We start from the raw sequence: 23,093 nt of genomic DNA, 5'->3' as shown, positions 1-23,093 counted from the left end.
AGAAATTGAAATACAGTGACCATTTATACCAATTCTAATTTTAGTACATTCTAAATTCGTTTTTTTTTTTTTAGAATGCAAAATTCACAAAAGGATCATTGAAGCAATTTATAAGGGAAACTAATATAAATGAAGCACATATCAATATTTTCATCCCATTTTTTTCAAATGGATAAAAAAGAAGAGGTAAAAAGAAGGGCACATTAAACATGTTCTTTTATCTAGTTCCGCCACACGTGTACTTTTAGAAAACAAAGGAGCCTACAGGAACAGGAGCAATTTAAAGTGCCTGACTTTTAAGAAGAAAAACTCTTAAAGCTACTGGCAATCCTTTAAAAATATTTTTTAATAAGCATATTAGAAAAATATTTATCCCATCTTATTAATTCCTGTTTTCACTCAAATTTCTCGAACAGTTCAAAATCTTACACTTAATATCTGGTATTCAACCTGCTATGAAGTCAAATATATAAACTTCAATAGGGAGAATAAACCGTGTATTCCATTTCCTTAAAAAACTGTTAAGTCAGAAGTTTTTTCTTCAGTAAAATTAGTTTCTACTGCTCAGAAGCCAAACCCCATTTCACAGACTGCTATTCCTCAACGGAATCCAGGAGGATGATTATCACCCAAGCAACCCTTTCCTCGCACAAGAACATAAAACAGAAGGTTGCTTTCTAGGGATGCTATTTCATAACTCATGTAAAAGTATAAGAGACTTGCCAAAGGATTTTTCTTAGAGTTCCCACATTTAAAAATTATACTGGAAAAGGGACTTCATAAGAAAAAATGAAGTACCTAAGGTTTCCCATAGTTCTAAGATGATATAGCAACTGTTACATTTACAAAATCTCTAAATGTAAAGGGAGTCAAAGCGCAAAGCAAATGTGTTCCATTTGTAAACTATAAAAACACAAAGACTGCCTACACATGTCCATGAGGACCATCTAGTCCTCTCCTTTCGCTTTACTGATGATGACACTGAGGCCCAGAGTCAGCTCCCAAATACTGGCATATTATAGATGAAAACTCGTCTTCTCCACACGCCTGTCCTAGTTTTCCTTCCTGAATTCAGTGCATTTAAGTGTCTGGTTATACAATTTCTATGATGTTTACAGAAGTGGTTCTATTCAGTTTCCCAAGTTGCTACGACAAGCCACATTTGCGGTGTAGAGGAATGAATACAGTAATGGAAAAACATCAATCCCATGAAAAGGCAGATGTTTAGGCCTGTAGACTAATTCCATAAGTCCTCCACTGTTCCTTTTCTCACTTAAGTTTTATCCAATGAGTGGACCAAAGTATAGCCTTATGAACCACAGCTCAGCAATGTTCATTCATATCAGTACAGAATAGTTTTAAATAAAAACATACCCTGAACCTGACATACCAAAGTCTTATTTGACTAAAACACGTACATGCTCTATCACACTGAGAATGACAATAGTGAGGACGGAGTTTGTATATGACATGTGGAATCTGTCTCATAACATACATAAAAGAATGTCTGATATTCAACATAAAAATCATGCATACCCCAAAAATCAACTACCCTCTTCTATCCCCTGCTTCCCTGGAAGTCCCCAGTTCCTACTGCTGCTCCTGATCGAGGGATCTCCTTGCCTACAAAGTTTAAAGCTGCCATGTGATACTCAATGGATTGATGAGATTATACTATTCTATTTTGAATTTTCAAATCACTCCTATTATTTTGTTCTTTCAAAGGACTAGAAAGGAGAAAAGCAGTTTAGTGGTGGTGATAAACCCACACTCATCTGGATTATCTGGAATACAAAATAACTCTATTTCCCTTTTTTTTAATATAGCAGTCTCTCTAATTATGCAATTCCTTCTTTTTTATATATTAAGTAGTATTCAGCTTTACAGTATTATGTCAGTAACCCCCAATCCTTCAAATTCTACCTTCTGGAGTTTTAAACGCTTCTCCACAGCCCAGCTGTATCCACACAACGCCAACAGGGACAGTCTTATTTCAAAGTGTAGGCTGCCACCTACTGACTGACTATGATCCCTTCCCACTCGACACTCACCTCTCTCCAGAAAGCTACTCAATCAATCCCTCTCAAAAGGACGTGTTCGCTACGTCATTTAATGCAATGTATTCCACTAAATCGATATAAACTTTTACCTAATTCTTTTAACTTCAAAAAAAAACCCACTAAGCAGACATGTTTCATATAGCTAAAAAGTCCCGGTTTATACTCAAAAGGGCAGAGAATTGCTTTAAAAGGAATATGCTATTTTTTAAATATGCAAAAAGTTCAATTTTAGTAATATATTTATCTTCCATTTCCTTTATTCTTCACTCCTGAATACTAAAGCTCACTCCCTCTCATTAGATACAGTAGTGGTGATTTAATTGTTCCTACTGATTCGACCTGGAATTATTCAAATTTTGAATTTAGTTCTGAAACTGTTGTAAAATTCACAGCAGCTGCTGACAATAAAGCTAAAAAAGCCATTAATTAACTCAGCTTCCCCACTCCCCGACCCAATCAGGTAGACATAAATCTGTAGGAGTCCTTTAAAAGTAGTAAACTTTTTCAAGTGATAGTTTCTTTTTGTTTTAGCCTTTTTTTTTTTTTAAGAAAGAACATCAGACCAACCAAAAATCACTAATGGGAGATAAGAAAATCCCCTTCTGAGGTCAGAGGCCACTGTCTTGGTGAGAGAATGAAGGATAAATTCACTCAACAACATTCACTTAATAAGTACTGCCCGACACTGTATTAAGAGCTAGGGATGCACAGATGATTCAAAAATCTGTTGCCTTTGAGAAGTCATCTGGTGCACAGATTTGGTGGAAAGACAATTACAACATAACTTGAAAAATATAAAATCTGAACAATGATAAAGTAGTGCCCGGGTCTGCTTCAGGAAGAGCTTTATAGAGGAAATGACTGAAGATGAAATAGGAGTTTACTAGCTAATCAAATGGAAGAGAGAGATCCAAACGGCAAGGAGAGGGATTGGAAGGAAGGTGATTACTAAGAAAACTGATGAAACTATCCAAGCAGAAATGATTAAGAATCTAAAGTGAGACACCAGGGCAGTGAGGATGGAAAGAAAGAGGTCATATTTAAGACAAACTATGAAGATAAAATTGTGGGACTTAACTGGATGTGGAGAATGAGAAAAAAGGGGAGACTAGAATCTCCTGGTTTCTGCCTTCAATGGATGGTGGCGGATTCATTGGGTTTGAAAATGTAGTGGGAGGCAATGGATCTGTGGTGTGGATATAATGAATTTAGCTAAATATGAAAGTATGCGTTTGGAAATGCCGAGTTTGAAGTGACTGGAACACTGAAGTAAAGAAGTGCAGTGATATATGGAATCTGAAGCTCCGGCCAGAGGTCTGAGCTGGAGACAGAAATTTGGAAGTCACTGGTATGTGAGAAGAGGTGACATGGATGAAATGCCCTAGACAGAATGGATACAGTAAGAAAAAGAACACCATGGATAAGAACCTGGGCAGGCAGCCAACAGAAGACTCACTAGCTTAAACAAGCACATGGTATGCAAGCACATACTGGCTCACGCAAGATGGAAGAGCGAAAGCTATTGCTCAGTGCCATAACTACACCAGATACAGACAAGACAATAATGCCAGGAAAAACAGAAGGCAGTAAGAAAAGGGAAAACCAAATATTAGGTGGACTGACTCCAAAACAGAAGCCATAGGCATGAATCTACAGGAGCTGAACAGGGCTTCTGAGAACAGGACATTGTGGGCACATCACCTGTGCATAAGGTCACCAGGAGTTGGAGCTGACTCAATGGCATATAGCACATAAGTTACAAAAGCATAATTCAACTTCTGGTTTCCAGTTCCGCATGTAAGGAGCTTAGAAGTTGCCACTTTGTCCTAACAAGTAAAAAGCTGAACAGGTCGAAAAATCGTCTTTGGCCCATAAGAGCAGGGAAGACACAGAGCAAACCACTGCCCCCAAGACTGGACATGAACACAGGGAATCTAGACTTACAGGAGCAAAGGCCCAGGAGCTAAAACCACTGCAGGAACCAGAGCCAAAAACCTGAACTTCAAATGATGAATTGCTGGAGGCTCAGTGTAGACAACTCTGAGAGTTAAAAACTCCAGGGGACCCAGTAATAAGGGGGCCTCCCCACAATTGTGTGGGGCTTACCTTCAGGAGCTCAACTAGGTTCCCATTTCCATCTGGCTTCAGCAGGAGAAGCAGGCAAGAACCATTTCGAAATGCACCAGAGCACGCCTTGCTTAAGGTCTGCCCTCAGGTGAAACTAGTTAACCAAAGCCTGACCAGCTGAGTATAATCAGGGCTAACTGAACTGGAGGAGGTAAAATATCCAACTCCAGCCCACTCTAGCTATCCTGTCCCATCTGAGGGGGAAGAAAAAACTGAGAAACACTTGTAAAGTTCACAGTCCAGAGGCACAGGCTCACCAAAAGAATAAGACCTAATCATAGACGGCTTCCTCTCTTCCCCACATCTCACCACACACCCTAATGGCCAATTAACAGCAGTTCCTTTTACCCAGTGTATCATGTCTGACTATCAAGAAAAAATTACAAGGCATAGCAAAAAGCAAAAACACAATTTGAAGAGACAGAGCATGTATCAGAACTCAACATTGTAAGAGTGTTGGAATTACAGGCCAGGATTTTAAAACTTTTGTGAGTATGCTAAAGGCTCTAATAGATCAAGTAGACAGCATGTAAGAACAGATGGGCAATGTAAGCAGAGATGAAGAACCTAAGAAAAAAATATATATATATAATTGTTTTAAATATTAGTTAATATTTACAAATACATTCAAACACAGTCTGGAAGTGTATATACCAAGATATGTACAGCGGTTTTCTCTAGGTTATCTCTGGAAGTACAGGAAATTTTTTATTTTGTGTGCCTTTCTATATTTTCCAAGTTTTCTACAATGCATATGCATTACTTTTAAAATCAAATATATAAGGTTTTTACATTTTTTTAAAGATCTAAAGTTTATAGAACTCTAAATTAGCTAAAACTAAGTAAGACAGTTTGAGACACTTGAGACTGGCCCAACTCTCTCAAATTCTAAACAGCAATTAGAAACAGATAGCTAGCAAAAGTAAAGGGACAGGATCCAGGAAATCAACCTGCTATAAAGAGAAGAGAAAAGAAATACCTGGGAGCTCCTGGTAGGAGAGGTGGAACATGCTATGGTTTCTTGGATTCAGAGGAGAGTGGAACAAGGAGAAACAACAATTAAAAAAAAAAATCTTAAAGATCTTCACCTCTAACTCTACTAGCACACAGCAGCTTTACAGGGCAGTGTCAAAGGTAAGAAAGGTAGACATCATCTCCTCCCCCTAAATTTAACTGCTTTGCCAGATTAAACTAAGAGAAGAAATAAATGGTCAAAGGCACCTCAAGGCAAACTTCACATTAAGGTTTGAAACATTCCTTACATAGAAAGTCAGGAGTGAAAAAAAAAAAAAAAAAAGTCAGGAGTAAATGCTGGGATGAACCAAAATGCATTCTGATAGTTTCAAGTCTGGGTCAAATGAAGTGAGTAAAAGCAAGAGGCAAAAATCGACTGCATGTCAGGCAATAGACACACATCAGCTATGGGATGAAACAGGTAGAAAGACAATGCAATGGTTCATTTTATGTGTCAACTTGGCTTGCCAATGATCTCAGTTATTTGGTCAAATACCTGTCTAGATATTGCTGTGAAGGTATTCTTTAGATGTGATTAACATTTAAAACAGTATACTTTAGGAGAATTACCCTTCATAATGTGGGTGGGCCTCATGCAATCGCTTAAAAGAAAGCCTTAAAAGAAAAGACCGAAGTTTCCCACACAAGAAAAAATTCAGTTTTAGACTGCAGTATAGAAACCCTGCCTGGGTTTCCAGTCTGCTGGCTTGCCCTACGGATTTCAGACTTGTCAGCCCCTACAACTGTGTGAGCCAATTCCTTAAAAAGCAAATCTCTTTTTTTTACTCACTCTCTTTCTCTTTATAGATCATATATTATATATATATATATATATATATACACACACACACATATATAATATTTTATATATATACATATATTTTATATATAATATTGTATATGTATATATATGCACATGCACGCACACACACACACACACACACACACACATACATACAAATAGACTGCGGACAAAAACAGGGGTTCTATGGAAAGTAACCTCACAGGGTTATCTGACCATAAATTCCTAACTGGGCAGGTCAGGCTGCCCTGTCAAGCCCCAGGCATGTAGCTTCTTTACTATGTGGTTTATCTTTGCCTTAAGCAAGCTATGCCTATTGTTTCTGTGCATCTAGGTTAACACACTTTTGAAATGGCCCCTTTCAGAGCCCCCGAGAGAGCACATAATCTTGTTAACTACCCCGAAATCCCATCCCCACATTGCTTCTTCCCACCTTCTTGTAATCTTTCTTATATTCCCATCTTAATTTCAAATACATAAAAGAAACTGCAAACTGTTACTCTTGGAAGCATTTATCTCAATCTGTTCAGATCTTGCTTTAAGGTGCATCTTCTTTTAGGCTCAAATAAATTTTTATAAAAATTCTCTAAAGGTTTGGATATTTCTTACATTGACAAGACATAGATACATATATATGTGTGTGTGTATACATATATGTGTGTGTGTATATATATGTGTACATATATATACACACTCACACACATATATACATATACATACATATGGAGATATAGATATATCCAATCTTTCTATTTCCCTGGAGAACCCTGTCTAATGTAGGTAATAAAAGATGAAATCTATTCACAAAGATCAATAAGGCAGAATCTTGAACTTTTGTAGCCGCCAGCCCCCAAAAGACACGCGGACCACCAGAACTCAGTGAGTTATAGGAAATACACTCTTTATTCAGCCAACTGGGTCTGCCAGGGGTACACAGACCCCAAATTAAGGTCTATTTTTCTTCTATTTACTACCTATAAACTCACATGTCAGGTGGGTAAGCAGGGTTACAGAAGCAGAAAGCTTGTTTAGAATGTTATATTCCTATAATCAAAGGCCTATGTTCCCATAGCAATAGTCAAACAGTAATATCCAGCAAGAGTCATTTTTTTCGGCCACTGCAGAACTAGAGACAATGGAATTGAAAATGGCTAAGGGAGGCAGCAATAAGAGATCAAAGATTCCTGGACATATGAATGATATGATAAACAATTCATTTAATGAAGATTATTTGGGAATCTGTACTATGTGTAATATGAACTAGATCTGAGGGATGCTACAGTTAGAGCACATTTTGAGAAATCAAGGCCAAAGGATTTTGTGGGTGGCTATAGAAATGAAAAGAAACATATTCACACAATAAGCATATGGCAAACAATTTAACAGGCATATTTTGCATTCTTCAGATCTTTAAGTAAAAGTTCTATAGGAATACTGTTCTTATATAAAGATATTAACTTACCATATTTGTCTCGTAAGCCAACAGTACATCTAAAGACTCCACCAAAGGCAACATCTTCACCAAATATTACTGAAAAACAATATATAAAGAATACATTTTATTTAATAATCCTTCAATGAGAATAACAATGAGAAATAAGTAATTTCAATGTTTACATTTTAAATCAGAAAACACACACACACATACAGTAAAGCCTATCAAATTTACAAAATGTATAGCAGGACAGCTGTTTTAATATCAATAATTTAATGTGATAAGATAACGGTTAACTTACTTATAAAGTTATTCCCCAAAATTTTACAAGTTGAATGACAATGTATTTATCCTAAAGTACAGAATTAAATCTTGATTTTATAAATACATAGTTGAATGAAGTGGTATTTTTCCATTCTTTCTAGTACATATTAATCCAGAAGGTATTAATATATTGTCAGGACCATACGTACTATGGGAAAAAGTTAACTTGATGATGTTAGATATACATGAGAACGAATTCATAGTAAGTGAATTAGACAAACGTATTAATCTCATAATTTCATTACTTAACCTTGATTAATTGGTCTTGTCTTTTATAAATTTCAGATACATATAATGTTAACCATTGAGCTTCAGACAACTATTTCCAGCAAAACTTCAATTCTGAAGTAACACTGCTACCACAATCAACCACAAAGGAAGTTTACCTGCGGTAGGATCTTTGGCCAATGAGTTATCCAAGGCACTTGTTACTGCCTGGAAAAGATTCATTTTCTGAGTTTGTCCTGTGAAAATAAATTTTTTTTTAAAGTAATATTTCATACATTATAAAATACACAAAAATAAACCATTTCTTAACAGTTAATTATAACTTAATTAAAATCAAGGTAGAAAGAGAGGTACAAAATATAGTATGTGAATTTACTGGATTATTAAAGATGATGATGGAAGATACAAAAGCAACACACACTTTAAAACACTTGTTGATGAGGCAAAATGTATATGTAATAAACAATTAAAAAACAAGTATAAAAAAAGAAGACAGAATATAATCTAGCGACCAAATGCATGTAGACAATAAATAAAAGCTAGGGAAATTCAGAAAAGGGAACCAGAGTGGTCTGGGAAGATGCCCTGGATGGCTGTTAGGAACATTAGCCATAAAGAATGCACGTGACCAGTGTGGCGCGTGTTAAATATGCCAATGAACGCAAATGGTCACGGGCCATGAAACAATGAAGAAGGCTAAGGATAAACTTCAGTCCCCAGAACTGCTGGTGTTTGGAGAATATCAGAATCCCACACCTAAACACATCAGACTCGATCCTTCCTATTATCTTATTGCTCAAGTCATAATCCCTGCAAGCCAACCTCTATCTCCCTAAATGGGTTATTGGAGGGTTAAATGGAACAATACATGTAAAGCACTTAGAACAATACCTGACACAGAGAATGCTGAATAAATATTAACTATTTATTGTTAGATTCTGGACTTTGCCCATGTCCTTCATCTGGACCTGGGCATTATTCTGTAGAGTATAACTTCATCTGAAAAAGTTCCAAATGTTGAAACTCAGAAACATTATGACTTTAGAACTATGATTTACGCTGCCCAGTGCCCACCATCATCCTAGAACTTTAGGTCACCTCCTCTCCAAAAGCACTACTGAGAGCAGAGAAAGAATTCTGCCTGAATCTTCTCTGATCCACAAGCCCAGTCTTCATTTGAGTGCCTGATCTGTGCACTGGTGCTCACTTTAACCTAGAGCCATGCTAATCTCAAATCCCTTAAACACCCACTGTTTACCCTGACCATGGCCTATCTGATCTCTGTGTTCCCCAGTAGCCTAGTGTGTCCCAAAGGCCAAGGTCTAACTCCCAGGGCAGGTCACAACAGCGACTGCTATTGCCTTCAACCCTCTGGCTATGAGACAGTGGTAACTCATTTTTTCCTGGAGACCCATCTTCTTGGCAAGACTCCATGCCAGGTTCTGATCTGTGACATTTTGAATCTTCCACTATCTACTGACACTCGGCCTACCAATTCTCTGTCTGCTCTCGCCTCAGATAGCTCTCTGACCCCTTCAACACTGTTGAATGCCTAGGCTTCAGGTCTTGGCAATATCCAGGCAAATCTGCCCTGCTGCCCTTAGTGCCCAGAATAAAGGCCTATTTCTCCTTTTATTTCTAGTAAGTATAACAAGAATTTATTCAAGAAAATACTGTTATATCACCAATGTCAAAGAAACACAATCACACCACATGTCCATGATCACGTCATAACTTATTTTTCTTCAGGCTAAGGCTATATTATTTAATAGATACTTTCCTTAAATCCTTCTCGAGTCTATAAAAACTCTTTAAAGTGTTCATTGGTGCCCAGCATTAGAAGATAATAGTTTAGGGTAAACCTTTTTCCCAACCACTATTACATTTCCACCTTTTCTCCTATTTCATATATTTCCTAATGTAAGATTTTTGTTTGTCTATTAGGATTTTCATAGCTAAGAACCTAGGGAGAAGGAAAATGCCTAAACATCTAAGCTGATATTTACTTCAAGTCTGCTGACCACTAGAATTAATACTGAATGTCCCAAAATATCCTATCTCACAGCAAATTTTCAGTAAACTTCAGTAATAAAAATCATACAAAATAAATCTGAAAAGTATTTCCTGATAACCACAAAGAATTTACTCCTCTTGAAAACAATTTACAAGTAAGGGTATTTAAAGGTTATATTTCCATCTGAGCACATAAATTTTCACTCCAGGATACCTTTTTTCAAACATATTTAAAATTTTAGGGTTCTGGATTAACTGCTACTCTACTAGATGCTTTAAATTTTTAAATTACAATTTTCAATAAAGTAACATCTACTTTTTTGGATGGGTCAAGAGTAAATTGCAAGTTATTCACAGGTAAGATCATTTTAAATATTTAATTTCCTTAAAATTACTTATTCTCCAGTAGGTTACACAAAAGACCATTGATAAAACATGCCTGTGTTCCCTCATGACAGATAAGCACACCTGTAGCACATCCAACCAAAGCTATACCACTGGCAAGACCTGAAAAATGAAAAAAGATGGCCTATGTCCACTGTTCAAAAATTATTAAACGCAGCTGCCAAATCACACAAATAGTAGTGCTAATTAATACACAGCTGCCAAATTTCAAGGCCAGACTGACAACTCTTCTTTCCAAGATAAAAAGTCATAAGAAAACAAACATAAAAATGTATACACAGCAGCACAATTTCCTGAATCAAGGATGCAGGCTAATGAGTACCTTTTGGTAAAACAGAGCTTTATGGCTGGAATTGAGCCACTCAGTTTAACTCATTATAAGTAGAGAATCATGAATAACCAGGTCATCATCATAGCTGCAAAGATAAAGTGGCATATCAGTGGAATGGAAGGGACACAATAAAAGATAAGCTCCAAGAGGCAAAATTCTTCTCTTCATATAAAAGTGCTGTGGTAGAGATCCTATTATGGATTATTAGTGAAGTGACTGAGACACAAAGAGGTTAAACTTCTACTTCGTGTCATTCAAACTTCCCCAGGTCACACCATTAGCTTCTCAGACTGAAAATGTCAAGTCACCTTTAACACCCCTTAGCCCTTGCCCCCAGAGTGCCAAATCTGGTCAATTCCTCCAAATCATACAACCATTCCCACTAGCACTCTCCAAGTTCAAAACAATTACATCCTCTAATGTGGGCAATTACAGTATCCCTCTGACTGATCTCTCGGCCTCCTTACTTTCCCTTCACTGATCCATTCTATAAACTTTCCTAATCATATAACATGAGCAGATCTTAAGTCTCTTTCTTGCCTAAAAACATTGAATGGGCCCTCCACAGCTCAAAGAAAAAAAATCTAAACTTAAATGTAATTCATCCAGCACACCGTAGGGTATATTGGAGATATTCAATCTTTTCTCTCCCCCAACAATTGTTCTGAATTTTAAATTTATTTCCTACCCCTCCTCCTTTTCCTCCAAACAAACTCATTACTTTCAGTTCCTCATATAAACCCCCTGCTTTCTAAACTCTCTACTCATGTTGCTCCCTTCCCTACAAATTCTAATACCAGAGAGAAGCCCCTCACCTCCACGGTGGAGGGTGAGAGGGGGGGCACTCTTCAGTCTACCCTTAATCTTTAGAGCTACCTACCTCCCCCTACTCAACTACAATGGCTTTCTCAGTCATCACAGCCCAAGCTCACACCATCTCAAGGCCTCCGCCCTTGCTCATCCTTGTTTCTTCCTGGAAAACACTGCTCCATCCTGGTCTTTACACAGGTAATTCCTCTGTCATTCCTCACAGTGGGGCTTAAATGTCACCTCCTCAGAGTGGACCCTGACCATCGGTCTATTTAAGTAGTCCCTTTCATGTGTCAAAATAAAAGAATAAAAATACTTTGTAGCACCTATTGCCAGGAGCCATTCTGAGAAGCCATTATGGGGCACTGAAGAAGTCACGTAGCTAAAAGCCATGGTATGGCTGATGAGTTTAATATAATGGTCACCTTGGTAAGCCTCATAAAGTCACCTTTTAAGGTAATGGAATGTTATACTACCATGGAAACAAGAACATGTAGGAGCTACTGTAATTGACAAGCATTGTTTTAGATATGTATGGTGTGCTTTGATTATGGTATTCAAAACTCAGACAAAAAGGCTATGTTAAATAAACTCGGGGCTGCAGCTCTGACTGTATGCCCTCCCGGAAAGATCTTTTCTGTCTTCTCTTTTTTCCCTTAGGCTTCACCCCCCTCTTTCAGGCGCCGCTCGATCTCAGCCAGCTGGCTCCAGCAAGTGGCGCCCGAACAGGGACCTGAAAGCTTGGGACAGAACGCTGATGGAACGTTGAGGTGAAGATGGCCACCGCTGGAGAAAGGGGTCCCCGAGTACAAAGCCGAGTAAATGGAGAGGTAAGTGCGGTGGAACAGTCCGGGAGTAAGAAAAACACCGTGTGAAGTGAGCGCTCAGAAAAATAAGGGTTGCGGCGTTTGTAAATCCAAAGAAATAAGAAGAGAAAAGTCCACTTAATAAAAGAAAAATGGGAAATGGAAATAGCTGGCAGCTTTTTGTGCATATGCTTAAGAATATGCTCCGGGCTAGAGGAGCTAAGGTAGGGCATCGACAATTGTGTAATTTTTTAGAATTTATAGAAAAAGTTTGTCCCTGGTTCCCTGAGGAGGGAACAGTGAATTTAGAGACAGGGAAAAAGGTAGGAGAAAAACTACAAGATTATTATGATGTCCACGGACCTGGCAAAGTGCCTGTAAATACTTTTAGCTTGTGAACTTTAATTAGAGATAGTCTAGATCCTAGGCATGAGAGGGAAAAAGCAAATGAAGACAGTCAGGCAACCACGAAGGAAAATGAAACTAAGCCTTCCGCACCGCCAACACACCCTGAGCCTTTCTCTGAGTTTTTATTTTCTAGACACGGAAAGGAATCATTGGATCCGGGGGATGCAGAACAGCTAGAGGGAGAAGCCGCGCAATATCATAATGAAGGCGGTTGTATTCCCCTCGTGGCGGCGGTTAGCTCTGATAATAAAACTAAAGATCTAGAAAAAGTTGTTCAGGGATTGCAAGGTACAGTACAACAATTAGCTCTGCAACTGTGAAATCAGGAAAAAACACTTAAAATACCTAGCAGAGGCCCCTATAGGATAGATCCTCCGCCTCTGTTTGAGGAGTCACAACCGGTCATTGCTGTTGTTAAGCAGTCTCGGGGGCCTAAACTTTTTTCACCTTTACAAAGTACGTTACATCAGGCAATACAAAGAGGCGATGATATACAGGGGTTTCATTTGACGTGTCCTGTAACAGAACAACAGGCTCAAGATGCACAGGGTCAACAGGTTCTCATAAGAGGGCATAATCCTATCCCTTTTAAATCTATAAAAGAGTTGAAATTGGCATGTGCTCAGCATGGTCCTACTGCCCCTTACACTCAGGCTATCCTAGAAACATTATCTTTAGAAACCCTAACTCCTGCTGATTGGAAGAATTTAGCTCGAGCTTGTCTCACCCCTGGGGATATTTTATTATGGAAATCAGAGTATTATGATCAATGTGAAAAAACAGCAGAGATAAATAAAAATCAGAATCCCCCAGTACCAGTTACGTTTGAGATGTTAGCGGGAGAAGGCCAATATTCTGTAAATGATCAGCAATTGGAATATGAGGGAGGAGCGTATGCACAAATAAGTGCTGCTGCGAAAAGGGCTTGGTATAAATTACCCGCCACTGGAAGGCAAACTGAAGATTTATCTAAGATAAGGCAGGGACCTGATGAGCCATTTCATGAATTTGTAGCACGGCTTATGGAAACAGCTCGAAGACAGGCAGGTATGCTTTTAGTAAAGCAACTGGCTTATGAAAATGTCAATTATGCATTTCAAGCTGCTCTCAGGCCATATAGAAAGAAAGGAGATATGGCAGACTATATCCAGTTGTGTTCTGATATTGGGCCGGCATATACGCAAGGTCTGGCCATGGCCGCAGCATTGCAGGGAAAAACAATTAAAGCCTACTCTGTGTCAAAAATTTGTAGCTCAAGCAGTGAGTAAAACCAGGCAAGCACATCCACAGGTGTACATCATCCATTATATGGATGACATTCTTTTGGCAGAAAAAGAGGAAGGACTACTTCTAGCAGCTTACGCTCACCTTTGAAAAGCTCTTAAGAAACAAGGATTAGTTATTGCTCCAAAAAAGGTGCAGACAGAGCCTCCTTATTCTTATTTAGGACATAGATTATACCCAAAGACTATATTGCCTCAGAAAATTCAGTTGAGAAAGGACCAGCTATTACCTTTGAATGATTTTCAGAAACTCTTAGGTGATATTAATTGGCTTAGACCATATTTAAAAATTTCCACGAGTGAATTAAAACCTCTGTTTGACATTCTCAAGGGAGACCCTGCTCCTACATCTAAAAGAGAATTAACAGAAAATAGTCGGCTCGCTTTACAGAAGGTAGAACAGGCTATAGAGCAAGGACAGGAGACTTACGTCGACTACTCCCAGGGATGGGCCGCTTATGTCCTAGCTACCGCACACATGCCCACTGCGATGTTGTGGCAGAACGCTCCTCTGCTTTGGTTGCATTTGCCTGTATCACCAGCTAGGGTGTTAACTCCTTATTTTGAATCTGTTCCTTGCTTAGTACAATTAGCTCGAGAAGAATCTCGCAAATATTTTGGAGCAGAGCCTTCTTTAATTGGCGTTTCTTTTACTAAACAACAAATAGACTGGTTATTTCACAATGATGACGCATGGGCTATTGCCTTTGCCCACTACCCCGGAGTTATAGATAATCATTTTCCAAGAGACAAATTGTTGCAATTTGTAAATAACCATGCTTTAGTTTTTCCTAGGATTATGAAGCAAACTCCTATAAAGGATACTCAGGTAATTTTTACTGATGGGTCTTCTAATGGCACTGCTGCTTATGTGATTCAAGGTCAGCCACATATACTGCATACACCTCCTGCCTCAGCTCAAATTGTAGAGCTGAGAGCAGTGGCTGCTGTATTTACACTTATGGCTTATTGTTCTTTTAACCTATACACAGTCATTACATTGCTAGAGCTTTACAGGTACTAGAAACAGTAGCTTACATTGACACTGCAAATAATCGAGTACAGGAACTTTTTTCTCAAGTGCAAAGATGTTTGCATGCACAAGTCCAACCATGTTATGTGGGTCACATTCGAACACATTCAGGACTCCCAGGACCTTTATCAGAGGGAAATGCTCTTGCTGATCAAGCTACTCAGGTAATCGGTCTCACTCAGTTGGAGCTTGCCCAACAGTCACATGCATTGCATCATCAAAATAGTCAAAGTTTGAAAAGGCAGTTCAATATTCCCAGAGAGGCAGCTCGTCAAATTGTTAGGCAATGCTCTACATGCCCAGAGCACCAAACTGTACCCCATTGTGGCATCAACCTGCGAGGCTTGAAGCCTAACCAGTTATGGCAAATGGATGTTACACATATTCCAGGATTTGGAAAGCTAAGGTATGTGCATGTAACAGTTGACACGTACTCTGGGTTTATTGTAGCTACAGCTCAAACTGGAGAGGCTGCTAAACATGTCACATCTCACTGCCTCAGATGCTTTGCTATGATAGGCCAACCTTCTGTGATTAAGACTGATAATGGCTCAGGATACACTAGTCAGGCATTCCAGCGTTTTTGCTCACAACTCTCTATCATGCATAAAACAGGCATTCTTTATAATCCTCAAGGTCAAGGAATAGTGGAACAGGCTCACGGTGCTCTCAAAAATCAATTAAATAAAATAAAAAAGGGAGAGCTATACCCTGTCTCTCCACAAAACAATTTAAATCATGCTCTTTTTATCTTAAATTTTTTAACTGTGGATGCTCAAGGATTTTCTGCAGCAGAGTGTTTCTGGCATCCAAAAACTCAGACCACATCCGTGCAGGTGATGTGGAAGGATCCTCTCACAAGCACATGGAATGGCCCTGATCCGATACTACAATGGGGACGAGGGCATGTTTGTGTTTTTCCACAGGATGCTGAAAATGCCAGATGGTTGCCAGAAAGATTGGTCCGGTTCGCAGGGACCTCTCCCCCTCCAGAGATTGCTCCTGATAATGGTGATGATGTTGAGACCTCTGGTTAAAGGAGAATTGTATTGGGCCTACGTACCTGATCCACCCATTCTACATCCATCTATCTGGGAAGGTCCTGAAATTATGGTAAAGGTGAATGACACGTGATTGCTAGACCAACCAGCAACGGGCCGAGGAGATAAAAGAGAAGAAAGAAGATTCAACTATACAGGATCGGGGATTGGTTTGCCTATCTGCTTTTCAAAAAGCTGGTCAGCTACTACTGGATGCCTGCCAGTGTACGGTTCCAGGTTAATTAGAAATGATAGGGAAAAAAGGCCTCTGCTTTTCAGATTTAATTACCCAAAGGGGGGACAAGTGAAATCGCCTCCACCTTCTCCCCAGTCTTTTCCTCTTTGCAGGGAGCAGGAGCTTTCCAGACAAACCATTCATTGGAAAAGATGCTATGTCCCTGCTCCCGCCAGGTATAATGTGACTGGAACAGATCGATACATCTTGGACTGGTCTGGGGGAGAATGGGGAGATATAGGAGGACATTGAGCGCGTACCAGCTGGACAGTGGGACTAGGATGGACAGATACAGAATTTCCTCAAACTTATATTTGGAAGTTGGGTGCAGCCATGGGAGAACTACGCCCTGTGGGATGGAGCCCTCAGATAGCGGACACAAACATAACTGCGTGTATAACCCCACCGCATGTATTGATGATTGGTGGAATTAATGTAACAATGAGAGGTAGAAATTTCTATGTCACGTGTAATGATTGCATTTTAACTAACTGTATTTCTTTTGTTCCAGAAGGAACTACTGTAATGGTCTTTCATCAACCCTCTTTTGTAATGTTACCTGTTAACACATCGGGACCTTGGTATGCAGATCGAGGTTTACAGTTCTTAGAAGAAATCAATAAGGCTTTGCGTAGACAGAAAAGAGTAATAGGATTGATCATTGCTGGAATTACTGCTCTCGTGTGGCTTATAGCCACTACTGCTACTGCTGCTGTCGCTTTATCTCAAAATGCTCATTATGTTAATAATTTGTCTAAAAATGTTACAGCAGCTTTAGGGACCCAAGAAAATATTGATAACAAGTTAGAACAGAAGCTTGATGCTTTCTACAGTTTAGTTATGTATTTAGGAGATGAAATCCAAGGTTTAAAAGTGAGATTTCATTTAGAATGCCATGCAGCATATCAGTGGATTTGTGTCACCTCAAAAATTTATAATGAGAGTCAACATGGATGGGATCGCATGCACTCTCATCTCCAAGGTGTCTGGCATGATGCTAACACATCCCTAGATTTAATACAGCTGCATAGAGAAATTCAGGGGCTGCAGGATGCAGGACCCCTTCAGTCTGATGCAGCTGAAGAGGCTTCAAAATTCTTACAACATCTGAAAAGTTTTCTACCATCCTGGTCTCCTTTGGGTCATTTGCTTATCTCGGCTTCAACCTTGGGCCTTTGCATAATTATAGGCCTATGTCTGCTCCCACCTTTGATGAAATACTTCTTCAATTCTCTGCTGAAGATTTGTGCAGAGATGCATGGTCTCAGGTTCCAGGCTCAGGTTTGAGCTATAAACTAATAACGGATCTCCCATTTGCAGAGGCTGGTAGTCAAAGACGGGTAAGAATCCTTCAAGCCTGGGACCAACCTAAGACAGGGCATGATTGCAAGACTTTCATGTGCCAATTACGGGTAAGGCCCAGGCCTGTGAAGGGTCGCCTAAGACACGCACAGTCTATCTGCGCCATAGCTGAGAAAGCTTTAGCATTTTAAATAATAAAAAAGGGGGAGATGTCGGGAGCCATTCTGAGAAGCCATTATGAGGCACTGAAGAAGTCACGTAGCTAAAAGCCATGGTATGGCTAATGAGTTTAAAATAATGGTCACCTTGGTAAGCCTCATAAAGTCACCTTTTAAGGTAACGGAATGTTATACTACCATGGAAACAAGAACATGTAGGATCTTATGTAATTGATGAGCATTGTTTTAGATATGCATGGTGTGCTTTGCTATAGTAATGTAATGATTGATTATGGTATTCAAAAATCACATAAAAAGGCTATGCTAAATAAACTCGGGGCTGCAGCTCTGACTGTATGCCCTCCCGGAAAGATCTTTTCTGTCTTCTCTTTTTTTCCCTTAGGCTTCACCCCCCTCTTTCAGGTGCTGTTCGATCTCAGCCGGCTGGCTCCGGCAACCTATGAAAGGCAAGAAGTTAATATCTTCATTAATATTTTTAATATATAAAAGTACAGCTGACCTTTGAACGGCATGGGTCCACTTATGCATGAATTTTTTTTTTCAACAAATACAGCCAACCCATCATATCCACCAGTTTTGCCCTTGGATTCAACTAACTACTGTTAGAAAATAGTATTTTTGCATTCCCACCCCTGGTTTCTCAACTGCAGATTCCCAATGGTGGAGGGAAAATGCTGTGCAATAATGGGTGTATGCCCACATACAATTCTGATACTAATTTCAATGTGTGTTTGTGTGTGTGTGTGTGTGTGTGTGTGTGTGTGTGTTTAACATACCACAAAACAATTCTGTGAGACCAGCTGGGTGTCCTATAATTCAACTCAATTCTGAAATGACTTGGAGGTAGCATTAGATTCACAGCTTAGCAGCTCAGTCCCAAAAGACTGCCCCCATTCCTCAATCTGGATAACACCCCAAGTCCAGGTTGTCACCTGTGCTTCTGATTAACCAACTAAAGATCAGTTTCCCATAACCTCCTCCTTGGGTTCAACTAATTTATTAAAACAGCTCACAGAACTCAGAGAAACATTTTACTTACTACATAGTTAGTTTATTATAAAAGGATACATCCAGATAGAAGAGATGTATAAGGCAAGGTACATGAGAAGGGGTGAGAGCTTCTGTGCTCTCTGAGCACATCTTTTCCCCAAAACCTCCACCTATTCACCAACCTGGAAGCTCTCTGAACTCCATCCTTTTGGGTTTTTATGGAGACTTCCATTACATAGGCATGATTATTAAATCATGGGCCACTGGCAATTCATTTAATCTCCAGTCCTTCTGCTCTCCTCAGAGGCCAGGGGAGTGAGACTGTAAATTCCAAACCTCTAATGATAGGGTAGGTTTTTCTGGTGACCATCCCATCCTTAAGTGACTTAGAGACTTCCCGAAAAGTCGACATTATCATAACAAAAGATACCTTTCTCACTCTCCTCACAGAAAATTTCAAGGGTTTAGGGGCTCTGTGCCACGATTGGAACACAAAACAAGTATGTATTTTTTTATTCTAAATCATAATATCACAGTACACCTCACACCCTTATACATGCAAATGAGAGTATAAACCAGTAATTTGAACTATGCATTAAAAATCCATTAAAGTGTTCATACCTTTGAGTCAGAAATATCATCCCTAGGACTTTATCCTACAGAAATAATCTCAGATACATAAATGACACATGCAATGTTTCTATCTGCACTATTTATAACACTGCAAAACTGTAACAACTAAAGCATAATGCTAACGATTTAAAGTTTCCATGTATTTCTGAATGCTCCCTAGTAGTCAGAGACTACTGTTAAGTATATGGTACACATTATCCTCATTTAGTCCTCATAACAACCTACTGAAGTAGGTATTATTATTAACACTTTACTTATAAAGAAACTGAGGCTTGCAGAGGGTAAGTGTGGAGTCCAAAGTTATAGAAGTAAGACCAAGACTGAACCTAAGATAATCTGATTCTAGGGCCAAATTTTTAACCACTCAATTATAGTGTTTCTACTCCACAGAACATGTCTTCTAAAGATTATAAAAACTGTATAACAGTATGGGAAAATGCTTGTGATGAAATAACGCAGATTATATTTGTATTAAAACTACAATTATGGGAAAATTTAACTACACTAATTTTATTAGTGGAATAATTTAATTCTGATAAACAGTAATGGGTGGTGTGATTATTTTTTTTATTTTTTTCTATTATCTAAATTGTTTTTTTTATTTTTATAAGAATAAACATTAAAATGTGATTATTATTTTAATCAAATTTTAGCAATTTTACAATTATGTAAGGGAGTTAAGAAGTCCTGTGCTCTGTTTCTCAAGTATTGGGCTAAAGTTTCTTTGCTCTGAAGAAAGAATTTGAGGTTTAACCTGTTGGTGAGAAAACATTGCTATTCACCTTGACAGTATCTACTAACTGTTCAATAGTGCCTACTACTTACAAAACTGGGACACCTCTAGCAAATTATTTACACGCATTCTAATACCTAGTTTAGAATGGAAATGCTGGAATCTGAAGCTACCACTAACTTTCCTGTGTAACCTTGGACAAACTATCTCAAGATCTCAGTTAACCTAACTTAAAAATGGGAATAAAAACATTATTGATCTCTCTAAGCTTGTCCTTAGCAACAAATGAGATGATGAATGTAAATTTCTCAGCACAGTGCCTACCAATGGTAAGGACTCAATAAATAAATGTTCATTCTTATTCTTATTCACAAGACTCACTTCGGCTCTAGCATACAAGAAGTTAGTAGAAAAGAAAAAGGTAACCGTTTTCGTATTCTTATGTTCCGATGACAGACTGGATCTTTTGGAGATTACATAAAACTTGCAGAAGAAATGGCAAGTCATGTAACTGTCATACTGAGGTGTTACGTGACCTTCCTACCCTTTGGAAGCACTAAAGGGCTTCCTCATCCCTTCACCTACATCAATTACCCTTCCTTGGCTAAGTGTCAACCTAGCCCCAGCACAAGCTCAGTACCAGGCTAAGATGGGAAACCTGGACTCTTTTCCATCACTAGTAAAAACCTATTCTGTGATTTTGGGAAAAATCAATTCGGTAAGTTTACTTACTCTGTTCCCTCCTACCTGCCAAAGGGGCAGGAGGACGCTCTTTAAAATACCGCTGCCTGGTAAGCTGGAACAACATCTAAGGCCAGGCAGGACTGGAAAGTGTGCGCTGGGCCCCACTCCTCCACCCTCAAGCCCTCGCAGACTTCAAGTGTGTCCTCTCACCCATCGGGGGGTGCCGAAGGGCTGCCTCTCAAGGGTTGAAGAGTCACGAAAGTAGTGCGGGGAGGAAACCACAGCCAGACCCTAAAGTAGGACGCGGATCCAGAAAGCAGGTCTGGGATTATGCTGGGATGCAAGGAGATCTGCCTGCCGGCCCCCACCCCGGACAGACAGGGCGTCATTCACTGACAGTGCCCGCCCTCCTGGGGGTCTGGCTGCAGTGGGAGAGGAAAGGACAGCCCCTAGCTCACCGTACTCCCGGGGCTCTGGGTCGGGCTGGAAAGTGAAGTGAGACACCAGCCGCCTCTGGGCCGCATCATCGCCGGCAGAGGCGGGCTGCAGAAAGCCCCGCGGCAGCCCCGCACCACGCAGCCGACGCCAACGTCCCTCGGCCCTGGCCGCACCGAGTCTCAACAGCCGGCTCGCAGTCGCCCCTACCGCAGCCATCCCCACTCGCCACCAAGGTCTGGATGCTGCGCCGCCGCACACTACCAGCAGGGAGGGCGAAGCAACAAGGCAACTTTCACATTGGTTGGGCCGAAGGGGCGGTCCCCTGAAACCGAACTATCGGAGCTCAGAATTCCGGGGTGGGAAAGGCGTTGAGAAAAGCAAGTGGCGGTTCCCCGTGGTGCGCATGCGGAAAGGGTCTGGGGCGCAGGGCAGGTGAGCTCCAATGAAATCAAGCTTGGAGACGCAGCTTTCCCAAAGTTCTCTGAGCCACCCCGGGACCAGGACGCGATTCTGTAATGTTCCACCGTACCCCCGGATTTGTCCTTTTCCGATGTCGTTTACATTGCCAGTTCCGACGGCTTTTTCAGTAGGAGGGTGTAGAAGGACAGGCCCAAAATTTTGAAGGTCTTGATATGCTGATCTAAGAAGTTTGAACCTCCAGGTGTCTGAAGCCAGGAACAACAAAGTGCACCAACAAATCACTTAAAAAAAAAATTCTAACCGCACTACAGTGTCTGCCTGGTAACTATGGAAATGTCTATGTTATTAAAGTGAGACCTACCCTAGCCACATTTCATTGATACTAAGTTGGGAAACTGACAGTTTCTGGGAATTTTTGGAAGTGTAATTTAGAAATAGGAAATGTTTCTGGTCATTCTTCAGAATGACTCCTGGCTCACTTGCTGTCACTTAGCTTTACTACCTGTGTAATCGGTACCTGTTTGGACTCAGTTTGCTTTTGGACACCCCGCATATATAACAGCGTAATATTTTGTTACCTCATATCCTGTTACCTGTTCCCATTCAAACTCCACCAGAGGAATAGAGGAGGCAAGTAGCAAAGGAGTCAAATGCTTGCTTTTGAATTTTAAAATAGATTTTAAAGCTAACGGCAGATACAATAATTGGAGAAAAGAGTTTGAGTTTGAAAAACTGGTTTCTGAGTATTAAACCTCAAGAACCTAAATAACTTAGGGTACAAAATGTATGACTTGAACAAAAGATTATAAAGAGCATGCTAATTTAAGAGCCAGTTTTTCTCACCATCCATGGTGGTAGAGCCACAGAACACAAAAAACTGTAGTATTTTTCCTCGTAGATGGGCCTGAAAGAGTTATCACAGGGTCCTCAAACTCACCACCAAGGCATGGCATTTGAAACAGCAGAATGTCTCTTTCACATACCAAGAGATCCAAATATGACATCAAGGTCCAGGAAACTTGAGGTCCAGCAGTTAGAATGATAATGGACTTGTATCCAGGATATACTTTTTAAAAACTCATAAACTCTTAACAATTAAAAGATAAGTTACCCAATTAAAAAATAGGCAAAGACTCCTATTTATTGGTGGTTGTAATGCAAACTGGTACAGCCATTAAAGGAAGACAGTTTGGCAGTTTCTTATAAAACTAAACATACTCTTACTGCATGATCCAGCATTCCACTTCTTAGAATTTAACCAAAGGAGTAACTTATGACCACACAAAAACCTGCCAAGAAATGTTTATTGCAGCATTATTCATAATTGCCAAAATTTGGAAGCAACAAAGATTTCTTCATT

At 39.7% G+C, this 23,093-nt stretch overlaps 2 protein-coding genes across 2 annotated transcripts in view; one reads left to right on the top strand and one right to left on the bottom strand.

The window, feature by feature from the left end:
• The window catches only part of BCKDHB (branched chain keto acid dehydrogenase E1 subunit beta), a 178,102-nt gene extending 156,514 nt beyond the window's left edge, over positions 1-21,588 (bottom strand). The window contains exons 1-3 of the mRNA XM_016149613.2: positions 21,334-21,588; positions 8,149-8,226; positions 7,466-7,534 (exon numbers count right to left, since the gene is read on the bottom strand). Of these exons, the coding sequence (XP_016005099.2) occupies positions 7,466-7,534; positions 8,149-8,226; positions 21,334-21,529 (343 nt within the window). The 5' untranslated portion in view covers positions 21,530-21,588. The remainder of the gene's footprint in view (positions 1-7,465; positions 7,535-8,148; positions 8,227-21,333) is intronic.
• Positions 12,172-17,904, top strand: LOC118601744 (endogenous retrovirus group K member 7 Env polyprotein-like). The gene is made up of 2 exons (XM_036219679.1): positions 12,172-12,379; positions 16,006-17,904. The coding sequence occupies exon 2, from the start codon at positions 16,688-16,690 to the stop codon at positions 17,639-17,641; it is 954 nt and encodes a 317-aa protein (XP_036075572.1). The 5' UTR covers positions 12,172-12,379; positions 16,006-16,687; the 3' UTR covers positions 17,642-17,904.
• Positions 21,589-23,093: the final 1,505 nt, after the last annotated feature.

The sequence above is a fragment of the Rousettus aegyptiacus genome, unplaced genomic scaffold, assembly GCF_014176215.1.
Source record: "Rousettus aegyptiacus isolate mRouAeg1 unplaced genomic scaffold, mRouAeg1.p scaffold_m13_p_1, whole genome shotgun sequence".
NCBI lineage: Eukaryota > Metazoa > Chordata > Mammalia > Chiroptera > Pteropodidae > Rousettus > Rousettus aegyptiacus.
The sequence above is the reverse complement of the archived record's forward strand: the minus strand, read 5'-3'. Positions and strand labels throughout refer to the sequence as shown.